Here is a 15,445-nt window from a genome sequence, read left to right as displayed (position 1 = left end):
CCCCCCCCCCCCCCCCCCGCTGGCCCCTAATCAGCCATTTTGCTAAGTCTGAAAGCAATACAAATTTAGCTCAAATCAATTAGCAACACATTTCTAACTCTTGGTGCTTGGGAAGAGTGTGGACTTTTCCTGGTGGAGAGAGGCTAAACCCTGAGAATGAACTGCAGCAGAGTCCATGTAGGAAGCCACTTTTGCCTCCATAGTTGTGCTTTAAAAAGAAAAAACCAAAACTTGGGAGAATGAGGTTCTACCACAATAAATTAGGACAGGATTTGATTTTGTTTTTTCACTTGAGCTGATGAATGGGACACAGAGAGGCAGCTGACGGAATGTTTTCCCCACTAACGCCAGGAAGCCAAAGGTCTGCTCTTGCGATGGCATCTGGCTGTGACACTCTCAGCCCCTGCCCCCACCCCTGCCCCAGCCCAGGGCTATCAATCTTGTCCCCAGTCTCCTCCTGCTTAACTCCCCCCTCATTTTCTTTCCCCCTCACCCTTCCTTAGTGAATAGAATTGTCTTCCCTCTCTAATGAACGCACCCCAGGAGAATAAAACTTGTTTTTCAAAAGGGGGGTGGGAGAGAGGAAGAAAGGAAGGAAGGGAGGAAGGAAGGAAAAAAAAAAAAAAGAACGAAAACAATGCCTATACTGGGTCTGGCTGGAGCCAAATTCTCGAGGACAACCAGCCTGTAAAATTCTAAGGATTTCCTCAACATCTGAGATGTATACTTAACATACAGGGTGTTTACTTCTAACATTAGGATTTGCTTTGTTTTGTTCTGCGTAATTATTGAATCAAAGAACTCATAAAGATGAGTTTTTTTTAAGGACAAAAAAAATCCATTGTGTGCCAAGTTTCTTAAAACAAAACAAAACCACTAAGTGGGATAGGCATGTGAAAACACTTGGAAAATCAGGTTGTGCTACAGGGGGGGGGTAGCACTGATTTCAAAATAAAACAAAAATTGGACCATCATGTTAGGAGACATTTGGGGAAGCATAAAGGGCCCACTGTGGGTGGGAGGGAAACATCAGAGCTCAAGAACTACAGTGGCCCCATCCTGGCACCCACCACCAGCCTCCCAGTCCCTGACTTTCTTGGTGGCTCTTGAAACTAACATGGGACCTCATGGGGTGGTGGGACAGGGAGGAGATAATGCCCTGGCCTAGCCTTCTGAGCCTCCCACTTACCCCCAGTAGCCCCTCAGCTGTGCTGGCTGATCCTTGGTTGGCAGCTGTCCATTGCCTACCTGGTGAAGCTGTGATCACTGCAACTCGATCCTCCTTTCAGAAAGAAGTTCCCTGAGGGCAGGGAGCTCACTGGTACTTCGAGCTACACTTGGCAAAGGCACCTTCCCTTCTTTCATTCCTTTTTTCCTTTCTTTTAAAGTTCTCTATTTTGTCTCTATCTTTTTCTTCCTGTTTGCACCTTCTTTTCTCTCTTTTTCTGTCTCTTTCAACAACAATAAAAAACTGGGTAAGGGAAGTTGGTTTTGACTTGAGGAGCTCACAAGGACCCTGGGATTTCAAAAGTTCAGAGAAGGAAAAACGAAGGGAAGGAACTGAGTTTCTTTCTCCCTTTTCCCATGACAGTGAAAGGACTGAACAAGTCAAAGAACTGTGGAAAGATGCTGGAGGACATGGGAAAACCTCTAAGAAAATCAGTCTACAGTGGGGGGCGGGGGGCAGCGGCAGGGGGAAAGGCTAAATATGAAATTGTTTGCACACTCTGGTTAATACCCTCTTTAAAAATATCCATACATCTGGGGAACGCACAGGAGATAGGGAAAAATAAAATCATAGGATAAGGGCAGGGAGGGGGGTTTCCTGTAATACTGTAATGTCATTTTAACAATAAATGCAACTTCTAGAAGAAAAAGGGTCAGGTCAAGTGTGGGGTGTGGGTTCCAAGTCAAATAACAGTGTGGGAAGCAAAGGTGGGCAGTGTGACCCCTAAAAGGGTGTGGTCCCCTATAAAGGAAGGATTGTGTGTTGGGGAGGTTGGGGGAGACCGGCAAAGAAACCCACCAAATAAACCAAATCCCTCCAGGATGAAACCCCAACCAAAAACACCATGAAACATGGAGCTTTTCTCATTTGGGCTTCCTATGTTTCATCTAGAGAATTCTAAGTGATCCCACTTCCTGAGAGCAGACCGAGCCATTCTGAGCTCTCTGCTGACCTCTGGTGGGGGAGGAGCTCTGCTAGCCCAGGAAAGGTGTGGGAAGGTTAGCTCACCTGCCCTGGCTTTCTCTGCTGCCCCAGCGTCCACCAGAACACCCACCCCAGGATGCTGGGCTAACCTGCCTTCAGCCAACATTCAGGGCTACAAATTGGGAGCTGTGGGGAGGAAAAGGAGCAAGAAAAGGTTTAAAGAGTTCCCAGAAGAATATGGGTGTAAGAGATGAATGTTGTAATAAAATTAAAGAAAAATTGTTTAACAGTAGGGTGGGTGAAACGTCTGCCTTAAGTTAATATTTTTTTATTAAGTTCCTTTGACTTTTCAACTTTAAAAGTGTGGGGGGAGAGAAAGTGTATAAGAATTGAGCACGGAGGGTAAGTTTGATTGGAAAGGAATAAATTCCTAGTAGAGGACTTTGCAGGCCCTAGCATGGGAAGCCCATGTGGCCCTTGTCAGATAGATGACCTCATGATTTTCCAGCTGCTGCAGGGAGGGGCTGGTTAGAGGAACGGAAGGGAACAGCAGGGTGCCTGTTCTTGGAACCAAGCAATTTGGGCCCTGACACCATCAGATCCAACTGGAAACTAGGCCTAAGAAAGCTACAAGTAGCCCGTCCCAAGTCCAGTGTTGGGCCTCAGATTGGGAGTGGGGGGTCCCATCCTTAGATAGGGAAAACATCCCTAATCTCAGAGACCCTGAAAAACCCAGTGATGCTCTTGTGAAGGAAAAATAATACAGATTCATTTCTAGCCAGTGCCTTCTCTGTAAAAAAGCATTGAATATGTACCCCAGATTCTACTACCTCATCTCCCTGCATCGTCCCAAATTATACTAAATGCTAACTCCTCCAGGAAGGCTCCTTGGGTTTCCCTGGTAGAAAGTGGACCTCAGCTCACCTCTGAATCTCTTTTCTAGCCCTTGATTGTGGTAGGAAAGAAGATCACCAAATTCTGCTCCTGCAAAGATTCTCTCAGTGATGGGTTCCCAGAAGTTACTTACCAAAGGACCAAAAAGATGGCCCTAAAATTTGATTTCCTGCCCTTTTAAAACAGACACTTTAAAAGGAGTGTATTGGGGGGAAGGGGGCAACGGGCTAGCTTACCTCTTCTATTTAAACTTTTTATAAGAGAATTAAAGAAATTTTAAAGTGAGAAGGATATCTCTCTCACTTTTTCAGATGAGAAGAACTGGGACCCAGGAGGTAAAAAGATTTGCCCAAAGTCTCAAAACTGGGTCCCAGGAGAACCACAGCATAAGGGTTGTGAATTTGTAAGTCACCCTGATAGTGTTTTCCTGCCCTGGGTAAGGTCTACAGAGTTATTAGTTAAAAGTGACAGGATTTGACTCTCAGATATTAATCACTCAATCAAAAACCTTTACAAACATCCCTAGGCCTTGGGGGCAGGGGCTGCGTCCCTGGGAAGGAGGATTAAGGGAAGGAGATGTGGAGTTCTGCCTCAAGCACAGCAATGAGTTTTGAAAAGCCAGGCTCTCAATTGTAAAAGCCGAGCGCCATCTGCCAGCCGGTTCTGAGCAGGCTTGCTTTATTTCATTGTCTCTACTTCCCAGCCCTGAATAGGTGTTCTCTCTGATTTCCCCCCCCCAAAAAACGTATTTCCTGCTCAGAAAGTGCCCCCCAAAATAACTATACTATTAAAAAAATACCTCAGGACGGAGAGGAGAAAAAAAGGAAAGCAAGAAAGAAACTAGGGAATTCCTTAGGAGCTGATGTCTGCTCCCCCATTTCTGAGCTGTGCAAAACTTCTGGGAAAAATGGAGTGAGCCCCTTTGTCTACACAAAGCAACCCTGATGGTCTTCCTCTTCCTTCCTAAGCCCCTGCCCTCTTGCTGGCAGGATAGCCTCCCTGTTCTGAGCCCAGGTAACATCTGAAGGCAGAGCCTGCCTCTGTGGAATTAAGGCTGTAAGGCCAGAAAAGAAAAGAAAAGAAAAGAAAAGAAAAGAGAGGGTTCTACTGCCTGTTGACTTAAGCCTTAGGCTGAGATGTCGGCAAGGTTTGGGATTTGTCCCTGTCTGTCTCAGGTTCCCTTTTCACTACCTGTCCTGCTCCTTGGGTCTATTTCTTTATATGTAAAGCTGAACACAGAGACCCTCACTGGCTTCCTCTTGGACAACCAACCTATCCAGTTTAAACCACTTCCCTGACCAAGGGGTACTTGGCAGAATCATCACAAAATGGAGGCTTGTCAATACTTTTTAGACTGAAACTTTTGCCTTTTCTGGATGTCACTTGGCATATTCATGGAATTCTAGAATTAAGAGCTAGAATCAGCTAAGGTCATGGCAATAGGAACTCCCCCCGCCCCCACCTCTAAGCCCAGTGCTCTCTTTCCACTATCCTAGGACACTCCCCCCAAATTGGTGGTCCTCTCCCTACCCCTTCCCCCCATGAGATCAACCCCTCTCCCCCATTAGGGTAATAAGAAGATAGCAAGGAATGATCACTGTAGGCTCACAAATGCTAAACCACCCAGGATAAATGATTTCATAAGAGTACTCCAGAATGACTAGATCCCATCAGGAACATTTCCAGAGACTCCCACTTGGAAAGGAGAACCCTCTTTCAAGTGTCCATCTTAAAACCTGCCTTGGCCATTTGTATTGCAAAACAAAATTATCTAATGTGCTTCCCTTTTAGCAGCAAAAAAGAAAAAAAACCCAACAAAATCACATCAATGCTTAATTATAAATAGCTAGAAGTTTTCTGGCAACCCAACTTAAAAAAATTTTTTCCCCTAATGTCTGGCATTTGTTTTGGGGTTCTGCCCTGAGTCTTCTAAGCATTTCCTTGGAAAGATGTTGCACTTGGCCCCAGGCAAAATGTCAAAATCAACATTCAAAAAGCTTGCCTTGGGTAATTTCTAGGATTCTGCAGTAAGGAGGTATTATAGTTAAGGAGAACTTTGCTTAGCTGAACTTGGAACATATAAAGCTAGTCTTCAGACAGGCTTTGATTTTAAAACATATTTTTAATTTTACATGTCTGCTACATAATTTATCAAACTACCAATTCATTTCTACTCCTCACCCTAAAGTAATCCTATTAGTAAAAGCTAAAGTGTTTAAATACATGTACATGTTTGAGTGGAGAGTGGTTACTGTCTTATTTTATTTATTTTTTCTGGCCTTTACAATGAACTTAGAAGCCACAAATTCCAAACTCTAAGAGAAAAAAAAAATCTTAAAAAAAAAATTAGATCTCTGGTGAAACTGTAACATCTGAAAGTTCTATTAAAAGACAAAATGGGGGGCTAAAAATACATTTGCAAAAATATAAAAACATACAAAATGTAATAAAGAGGCAATAAAGTCCCCTTCCATAATGGTGACTTGGGAGAGAGGCTGGTTAGATGATAGTTGGGAGGTTAGGCCACTGTTTAAAAATAAAATCACAATTTAAGATTATTCCAAGAAATATTGGTTATAGAATCTGCCCTAGGATGGGGGGAAGGAGTATCAACAATTTTATGAAAGACCAAGTGCAAGACTCTTGACTAGGAAATATCCTTAGGTTGTTACTTTGATCTGCAGAACTATGTTTTCTTTCCAAAAGATCTCAATTTACCTTTCTCAGTATAGTCATTCAGAGGTGTTCCTTCTACTGCCCCCATCCCCAGCCCCTGCTGTGTAACTTCCTGCCTTGAAATGCCAGTTGTTAGAGGGTATAGGTCACCTCTGTGCAGCAGGCTGGATCCTATTGGGCCTGGGACTACAGAGACCCACCAGACATGGCCTACGTACTTGCCAGTGATGTGCACACATTACCAATCAAAGGCTCTGTTAATGTTCTGTGGAATGTGCAGAGGGGGTCTGCCATCCCAGAGCAGATACAGTGTCAGCAGTCATCTGAGTACTGCCCACATTGTCCTGGCCATCTTCTCTACAATACAGGTTGAATTAATTTAATGCCCACCAGACATGGAGAATTCCTAGACTGCTACAGACAAAGGCAACCCTAAGTGGTAGGTAGATGCAATCATTTAAAGGTTAAAATCTAGTTAAGTCCTGATTTAGTCTGGCCCACTGATTAACTAGGGGACTGACTTGGTTAATCAGAATCTTAGACCAATTCATTGTTTACTTCCTTGAAATAATTTCCTTTTCTATTCTATTTAGGGTCATCTGAGTCACCTTCTTCTCTGAAATTTCTGGAAATTACTTCTACCCAAGAATGCAGGTCACCAAAATTAGTGTGAACATTTCTGACTAGTCATTAGTAACTGAAGTGGACGATTTTTTCTCTGAAGATAACTTTTTTTTTTTAAGGTGTGCAATTATGGTATGTATGATCTCTAACTTCCACAGAATTTGATCTTGATAATGTTAGGGCAGTCGTTCTTAATCAGGGGTGACATGTCACACTGTGTGTATATATGTGTGGTGGGGTGGTGTTTGTATGTGTATGTGTGGTGGTGGGGGTCGGGGTGGGGTGTATGTGTGTGTGTGTGTGTATGTGTGTGTTTGTGTGGTGGTGAGGGTCGGGGTGGGGTGTGTATATGTGTGTGTGTGTGTGTGTGTGTGTGTGTGTGTGTTATTGGTATCTGGAGGTCAGGGATGCCACTAAACATCCTACACTGCACAGGACAGTTCCCTATGACAAAATGTCAGTGAAGCCACTTGGAGGACCCCTCTGTTAGACAGAGCCCCCCAAAATGCTAAAATCTCAGCACATAGCTAACAGGGGGAAGTCACAGCTTAAAAGTAAAAAGCTGGCTCTGACTAAAACTCTGGGGCCTGTTTCAATCTGGGCTGTCGGGGATTGGGGTGGGTGAAAATGAAGAGGGCCTCTCCTCGCCTTTGCAGGCTTTCTGCTCCTCTAAATTTTTTGCCATAAATGTGACACCTTATACTGTCTCACCATCTAGTGGCCACCTGAAATATCAGCTCACCTTAACCATCTCTGGGCCCTTCTAGAGCCAGTCATTAAAAAACTGTAGATGTTGGGGGGGCAGTAGGCAGAAGAACCCATGAATGACAAATACGATTTTATTAATAAGTTATTTAAGTGTCTTCTAGGCTTAGTAGAACTACACAGAGAGCAGCTATGAGGAATTAAAATAGACACTTTTTAAGATTTCAAAAGCCCATGCAAGCCAAAAAAAGAAAAATCAAGGGGCTGATTAGAAACAAGGTCTACCTTTTTTTTTTTTTAAATGACCGGTAAGGGGATCTTAACCCTTGACTTGGTGTTGTCAGCACCACGCTCAGCCAGTGATCCAACCGGCCATCCCTATGTGGGATCCGAACCCGGGGCCTTGGTGTCATCAGCACCACACTCTCCCGAGTGAGCCACGGGACGGCCCAAGGTCTGCCTTTTTAAAAAGAGGAACCACAGGGCTTCTGCTGAAATCCTTTGCACACTTAGGAGTTACCATATGTAACCAGAGACAACAATTGCATCTATTTAAAAGGATACGTGCAAGTGGTCCCAGTCATTTAAATCCCTATATATTTCCTAGGTAACACCATCTATTTTTGGTGGGGTTCTTTGTGTGTTTTTTTTTGGTTTGTTTTTTCAATTGGACCAGCCAGTACCTTTACAGCTATAGAAACTGAGACCCAGACATGGGGGTCTCAGAGACCCAGTGGAGTTGGGATGAACTAGCTAAGACCAGGACACTTGCTCCTATTTCCTGTCAAGCAGCCCTTCTCGGGTCCTGGACTATATCACAATGCCTGGCTTTGGGTTTTGTGAACCATCACAAGTATTTTTTTGCTTTCAAAAATCTCACAGCTTCAAACTTACCTGAATGCAGGTCCCCTGTAAAAGTATCTTTACGGTAATTTGCACATTAGCAGTCAGTTTGATGAAAGGCAAACTTGTTCAAATGGGAAAGAGAAGCCCTGTGGTCTTGTGATTGAGGGGGAGAGGCAGAGCTGATCAATCAAAGAGAGAGGATCTTACCACTCTAGCTCTCGTTTCCTTGTCAGAATCGACACTCAGTGGTGACACTGAGCTGTGAAAGCTTCACTGTGACACTCCTTAGAAAGTAGGTACAAGAGATTTTCCCTTCCCATTATCAACTCATTAAAGGAAGTTTAAAGTACTTACTCTGTCCCACACACAAAATGTGTGTGACAATGTCGGAAACATTGACTAAGTCATAATAAATTTGAGATCAGATAAAAATTTATAGTACATTTATACCTCTCTCCTCACCCCAAATTGAATCATTAAAAAACATTTGGTAAGATCCAATGTTGGAGTTCTGTGGGCAGAACTCCAGGAGTCAAAATACTCATGAACTCCCTTGAGGTTTAACAAATTACTCTGCAATGCAATTTGGGATTCTACCTCTAGTAAGTACAACGGAGGCGCGCTCCCTCAATTTTCACTGCTCTGTCACAGATCAGAGTGTCGCATGTATAAAACTGCTCCAATAATTCTAATGTGCAAGGTGTGTGCCTCATGTGAGGTACGTGTCAGAGACCAAGGCATCCTCTGTCTCAATAGAGCAGGCAGTGATCAACAGTAATTAAAAGTCAAACATTGCTTTTCATGTGTTGTTCCCTACCTCTTTCTCGGAGGTTGCCTCGTCTTCAGTTCCCACGTCTGGCCTGCTTCACCATCTGGCTGTTGGGAAGGAAACTAAAGACATTTTTTGTTGTTGTTTTGCTTGCATGTGTAATAACCATAGAACAATCTGAGCTCAGGGCCTTGGGCTCAGTCACAGAATTGCATTGATTTACAGATAGGAGATAATAAAAAGAGAAGGGGAGGGGATGGATAGGCAGGGGCAAGAGGTGACACTTTTTTCAGGACAAGAAAAGAAGTTACCCCCTCATCTCTCTCTGCCACATCACTCACCTGAGAGTGACCAATCACAAATTTGGCAAGGTGCTGTTCATCTACTGCTCAGTTTGCCATTTATTTACACAATGTGCACAGAGTGTACTCTGAAACGTAGAAGTGGGAAGACAGAATGGGGTGTCTAGTACTTTTAGAACTTGAAAGTTAACAGTCTCATGGGGAATATGAAATAAAAAAACCCGAAACCTCACTTGGAACAGGGAGAAGAAAAGTCCAGGAGGAAAAGTAAATTTCTAAAAATAATACTTAACATTTTTTTTGGAAGGGGGGGGGACACTTATATGTGCCAGGCACTGAGTTGAGAATACCCTTTAAAAGAGTGTTAAGGAGTTCTTGAATGTAGCTTCACTTCTAGTGTGCGGCCCTCTTTTTAGGAGAATTAAGAGAAAACTTCCACTCCTCTGATTCTTCTGGAAAGACCCCTCCCCTCCCTTGTTCAAGGGCTCCCCACCCCACCCCAGAGCCAGTTTGTATCTGTGACTTCCCACTAGTCTTTCCAAATTGTATAAAGGCCACTTAGGACTTGTGGATTCTTTAGCAAAACTCACAAAGAGAGACTCAGACCCATTTTTCTCTTACTCCCTTAACAGCATTATCTTATGGTCAGGGTGACCATGGGCCAGAATAGGAATTTGATGGTAACAAAGGCTCCATTCAGTTTAATTCAACAAAATCTGTTAAAGTGGGTGTTAGGGCCAGTGTCTGAGACCCCATTTATTGGGGGGGGGGGCAGAGGCAGAGGTGGTTAATTAGACTGATCAGTGCTTTTAGGGATCCTCTATTTTAATTGATGGTAGGACCTCATCACATCAATTGGCCCTGTCCTTTCTAGTTTGGAAATTTCTATTCTTCCTGAGAAGTTTGATTTCAAAATGGGCGAATGGCATGTTAATTTTGAATTTCATTAGGCACCCTGGGGGTCAAGGTGGGTTTGGGAAGCGCCCTACATTTGCCACAGCTGAAAGAAACCAAGAAGTATAGAAACCAATTTTCATTCACTATTTATGTGTCTCCCTAAAGTTACTTTATCTAGAGGCATTTGAAGAGCCACAGTTTTGCTGGGGGTGGGGGTAAGTTTTACTTGAAGGGAAAATTGACTCTAAAATGAAGAAGGGGCGTGGTTGGCATTGGGAATTTCAAATCTACTCACTTAGCTTACTTTCTCTAAAAATAAATTAATTTTTTTCCTACATAAAAGTCAAAGGTGATTTCTAAGATCATGCACTGATTCTTGCTAAATGGGAATTAGCCCTGGACTAAAAGTAAGGAATAGCTTTTTAAAAAATCACTATAAAGATCACTAAGCAGAGTTATTTTAGTAGGCTCATTAGATCTAGCCCAGGATTCTAAGCACTCTAACACTATAAATTTAGGAGAGCTATGCATCACAGCAACTGCATTTTATAATTATTATTGTTTTTTAGTGAAAACCTGAGTAAGGACAAAAGCTTTAGACCTTGCTAAAGAAAACTACTAGAGGGTTTTAAAAAATAATCATGATAAAAAGACTTAAAAGAAAATCTGCATTTAAAAAAAGCCCGACAAACAAACCAAGAGACTGCAGTACTGCAGTGCTGGCACATCAGTTAAAGCAAATGTGGAAACTAAATATCGCCATCGCAATGACAGGTATCCCAGAAATGGAGGAGCTCACGTTTCATGTACACTCAATGGACATTTATAACCCGGAATCTGTCAGGGTTGGGATCTAATTCAAAAAGCAGCAGACTGCTAGACACCTGTCATTTGACAAGGGATTTTAAGAGCACATAGTACGCTTACAATAATCATGCTTTATACATTTAACAGTGCTTTATAGCTTATTACCACATTTTGGTAAGCATTATCTTATCTAAATTAGGAACTTCAGATTCTTCTCTTACCTTGCAGTCTTTGAGCAAAAGTCCCTGACAGTTAATCTCTGAGCTTTTGCTTTATCTGCCTACCGAATGGGGTCCTACCCTGTTTTTATTGCCCAGGGCTGTTTCAATGGACAAATGTAACTAGATGAAAGGCTTTTAAAAATGTAAAATACAATCAGAATGTGTTATTATTGTTACTGGTTACTAATAATACTGAGAGCAGTGAGATTTTCCTTTTCCAGTCGGGAGGAGATATATAGAAAGGTGAAGCCCATTTCTCTTCACTAAATACCAGTTTTCCATGGTAGTTAATGTGGGAACGTTTAAAAAAAATTAACCTACCCATATGGAAATTTTTATTGTTTTTTAGAAAAATCAATGAGAGATTGCATTTTAAAAAGCAGGGCAGAACTTTGGCCTTTGAGAAGCATGAATACTATTGGGAGACAGAAAAAGAAAAATATTAAAACTCTCTCTTAACTCCAAGATTTCGTGGACTCATAAGTCATGCCCTCCCCACTGCACCAAACAGCTCAGTGAGGCATCCTGAATACGGAAAAATGGCTGTATTAAAAAAGAAAAAGAAAAAAAAAAAGCACTTCTGCAAGACAAGGAGAAATGCATTCCTGTTGCATTTGGTGGCATAAAAAATTATCATATAATTAAATGTGATTCACTGTATAAATAAAATGTCATAGCAGGATAGCCATTATTATATACAGCACTTGCCTGCACAATTTTAATAAATGCAGCAGATACTAAGACATTCTGATCTAGTAGCCCTCTTCAATGCTCAAGCAACGAGGCAATCACACCTAAATGAGGCTTACAAAAAAATGTTTAAGCCACCAAAATTATTTAAAAGGGCAACAGAAATTTGGGAATAGTCTACTATTGGATAATGTTGAGTAAGAAAAAGGCCTTAATTTTAGATATTCTAGAATTTTTATATTATTACCAATTTTTCTTTTTAAGATCCCCTGCAATGTGGTTAAGCTGTTTGGGCAATAAAAACAGAGAGGATACACACATAAACACACATATTTAAAGCAACAGATTAATCCGCATGTCACAAATTAGAAACCATATCAAAAGATCTGTATGTTCAGTGGTTGGAATGTATGGATGTCTTATTTTATATGTAGGGACCAAAAAGTTAGTAAAATGCCTTGTCCTTAACATAGGTAAGTCCTCATCCTTCCTCCTCACCCCCTCCCCAATCAATAATTCAGACACATTTGGGGTTGCTCTGTTGTCATTTTAGCAAAATGAAGTCTGGTCAAAAACTGCAGCCTGGTTTGACAAACTGCGCCGCTACAGTTTCAGGTAGCAGGTAATACTGGTTATTTTAAATCAGGCTTTTGCCAGACATGCCCAAGGTCTACCAGCCCATTTTCTGGACTATGCTGCATCCAACTGTGTTTGACTATTTGACTACCAACACCCAGGGAGCAAAGCCAGGACAATGGCAAGGTGACCCCAGCAAATTTCCTTTTGTTAAAGAGTTAATTTTCCTGCCTGGAGACAAAACAAAGGGAGGCCAGGGCAACTTTTAATATTCTTAAAACCTGGCTCTCGACATGGACAGTTTGCTGCAGGATTGATGGCTGCATACATAATCTATGGTATAAGCCTCCACCCACCCCTGGAGAAGAAGAGAAGACCCAAGTCATGGAGCTAAAGGATACCTTAGTGGAGATCTGTTAAGAAAGCTGCTTTTCACAAATGAGGGCAACTGAGGTCCCAGAATGCTATGGACATTGCCAATTTGCCAATTAGGAGTCAAGTGTGTACTGTCTCTTGGGTCTCCTGTCTGCACCCAGTTATGTTCCCCTCCCCCACCCCCACCCCCACCCCCAATTCACAGGTTTGCTTCCCAGAGCTATGCTTGGGATATTAAAATATGTCAGTTGTGGGGAAATCAGGTGTGTACAGAGAAACCAGCACATTGTTTTTTAAGGCTCTGTGGTTTTACTGTAGTTGGGACATTTGAAATTTAAAACTACCTCCCTTTTGTATGTTTTTGGGTAAATGATCGTGCTATTATTTCCCCCAGTAGGCATACATAAAATGACCATCACATTTAAAACTGTGATTCATGTGAGTCACATCACAATAGCACAGTCATGTCAATAATGTCATTAATAAAAACCATCACTCATGATAAAATATTTAACAAAAGTAGCACAGCCTTAGAAATTGTGATCTTAAAATCCCTTGAAAGGTCTTAGAGAGTAAAATAAAATAGTGGAGCTTCACTTTTGAAATTTTCATTTAAGCCACAGATTCAGACCACTGCTAATTGCTGCTTTGATTAAGTGTGGCAAGAAGAGTTAATGCCCCAGACTTGAGATAAGGTGTCTCGTGGGGCAAGGGGGTGTTGGGAGGAGGGGGAAACTGGAAAGGGCAAGGAAGGACTTGAAGATAGGGGAGAGGGTCTTGCTGAGGGTGAGACAAGGGGTCCTGGAGAGGGGAGGGGGACACTGAGAGATGGGAAAACATGGAGAAAGAAGGGGCAAGGCAGAGGGCACCAAAGGCAACCTTCTGGTGATAATATCATTATTTTAACTTTCATCACAAGACAGTTTTAATTTTTTTGTGTGTGTGTCCAAAGCAGATTTGCAGCAGACCTTACCTTTAAGCCTCTTTGCCCCCAGCTAAAGCTGCTTGAAAAAATTCACACGCAAACATTTACATGCCTTGCAAATCATATTAACGGTTTTACCATACTTTGTCCACACACTTAAAATACACTCAAAGCATTTTTTGAAATCTTTTATTTTAATTGCATTTCAAACACAAAGATGACATTCCACTCCCATCACATAACCCCCATCTTTTTAAACCAAGCCCCTCCTACTGTACTCTGTAAAACTGTTAATGATTGGCTTACCTCGGGCTCTTCGCTAGGAAAAAAATTATTTCATATTTTTTTAACACAGCCACGCCCACCCCATTGGAACCATCCCCATGTGGTTTTGAATCCAGACTCGCCTACAGCAGGTTAAGTGGCTTTACCCCCCTCCACCCTCCATCCCCCCACCAGGTAAGCTGAGTGTGTGCAGAATACCGAACTTGTGTGTGCAGCCCCGGACGCCCCAGATACCTGTGTGTCTGGTTTTTCAGCCGTAAAGGCGAGAGGGTTTGGCGAACGAATGAGAAGTGAGGAAACGCTTAGCGCCAAGGGAAAAAGAGAGAAAGACATACAGGAAAAAGGTTATGGAGGCCGTCGGGAAGCGGCCCCCTCCTCCCCAGGCCAGAGGCCCCTCGCATCACCCAGGGTGCCCGCCACCTTTCCCTGCGCGCTTTTTGCTCCGCTCGCTGCAGAGCACCCGCGCACAGGTGCCACCAGAGTGTGCGAACACGGAAAGTTTTTGCCCGCGCCAAGGCGCAAATCACAAGACAGCCCGTTTCCAAGTACAAATACACAGTCGGCGGGTAATTTAGGGGTGCCAGGGATGGGAACTGGGGGACACTTGAGCATATCATGCACAGGCGGACACAGAATATGGACACCAACACACACCAACGACAAGCTGTCTGAGTCCAAGCAGCCGTGCCAGGCGAGGCGGGGGCGCACATTCCCCAATGACCCCAGCCCACCACGGGCCCAGCCAGGGGAGCCCCGGGGCCCTCCTTGGCAGTTCCTGGCTCACCTGAAGCCCCTGCCTGTCCAGCTTACGGTCGCTGGCGCTGGCCTGTCCAGCCGGAAACGACCCTCAGTGTCGCTCGGCATCACTTTTCTCCCTGGAGGGCACATACCTCGGCCACCCGAACCCGCCCGAGTTCCCCTCCCGCTCCCAGGGCAAAGTTAGTTAGGGTCCCTCCCTGGAACTTTCTAGCAGGCTCTTTCCACCATTAACTGGACCCCTTCCTCCCACTGCCGAGCCCCGAACCCCACCCGGCAGCCCTGCCACCCTCTACCCGGGTCCCCCGGCGGCCCTGCTGCCCGCGGGCAGAGTCCGCCGCATTACCTAGAAGCAGCAGGCGGTGCGTACACATGTAGCCCATCTTCTCATCCTGGAGTTGCTTGTCGATGAGCTTGCTGCGTTTCTTCTCTGCGCGCTTCTGGGCACGCATCTCCATGGCTTCTTTGCGCATCTGTCTGCGCTTTTCCTCCACAGAAGCCTTCTTGACCTTGGCGGGGCACGGGGCTTGGGGCTCGGGACTCTCAGACCGACCGAAGCAGCCCCCGAAGGCTTGCATGAGGAAGTTGCGGAGTAAGTTGCGCCGGGGCTTTTGGCGGCGGCGATTTCGCCGGTGCAGAAACCAGTGAAAGCATCCGGTGGCCCCATCGTCGGACTCGTCTCCGCTGGAGTCTTCGTAGCTGGCCCCTTCCTCTTCGTACCCGTGGTGGCCGCGGCTGCGTTCAGACCTGCCCCGCCAGGCAGCCGCGCGCGTAGGCCGCGGAGTAGGCGGGTCGGCAGCCTGGATCTCGGGGCTGGGGGGTCTAAGGAGATGGAGCTTGCGTCTGGCCCCGGCGGCAGGGGCTGCCCGGGCTGCCCCGGCGGCAGGAGCGGCTGGGGCGCCAGGGGCTGCCCCGGACGCAGGATCGGCCGTCGCGCATTAGCAG

General features: G+C 44.4%; 1 protein-coding gene across 6 annotated transcripts in view; it reads right to left on the bottom strand.

Moving 5' to 3' along the window:
* GNAS (GNAS complex locus) overlaps positions 1 to 15,445 on the bottom strand; it is a 65,334-nt gene that overhangs the window by 34,663 nt on the left and 15,226 nt on the right. For 2 of the 6 annotated variants that reach the window (XM_008593210.1, XM_008593216.1), the window contains exon 2: positions 14,847 to 15,436. The exons of 1 other annotated variant lie outside the window; for it this stretch is intronic. In XM_008593210.1, coding sequence (XP_008591432.1) covers positions 14,847 to 15,436 — 590 coding nt within the window. Of the gene's footprint in view, positions 1 to 14,846; positions 15,441 to 15,445 lie in introns of those variants that run through there. 3 more of the 6 variants (XM_008593220.1, XM_008593227.1, XM_008593204.1) reach the window with 2 other exon arrangements.

This window comes from Galeopterus variegatus, unplaced genomic scaffold (assembly GCF_000696425.1).
Source record: "Galeopterus variegatus unplaced genomic scaffold, G_variegatus-3.0.2 Scaffold157, whole genome shotgun sequence".
NCBI lineage: Eukaryota > Metazoa > Chordata > Mammalia > Dermoptera > Cynocephalidae > Galeopterus > Galeopterus variegatus.
This window is presented reverse-complemented; position numbering and strand designations above follow the sequence as displayed.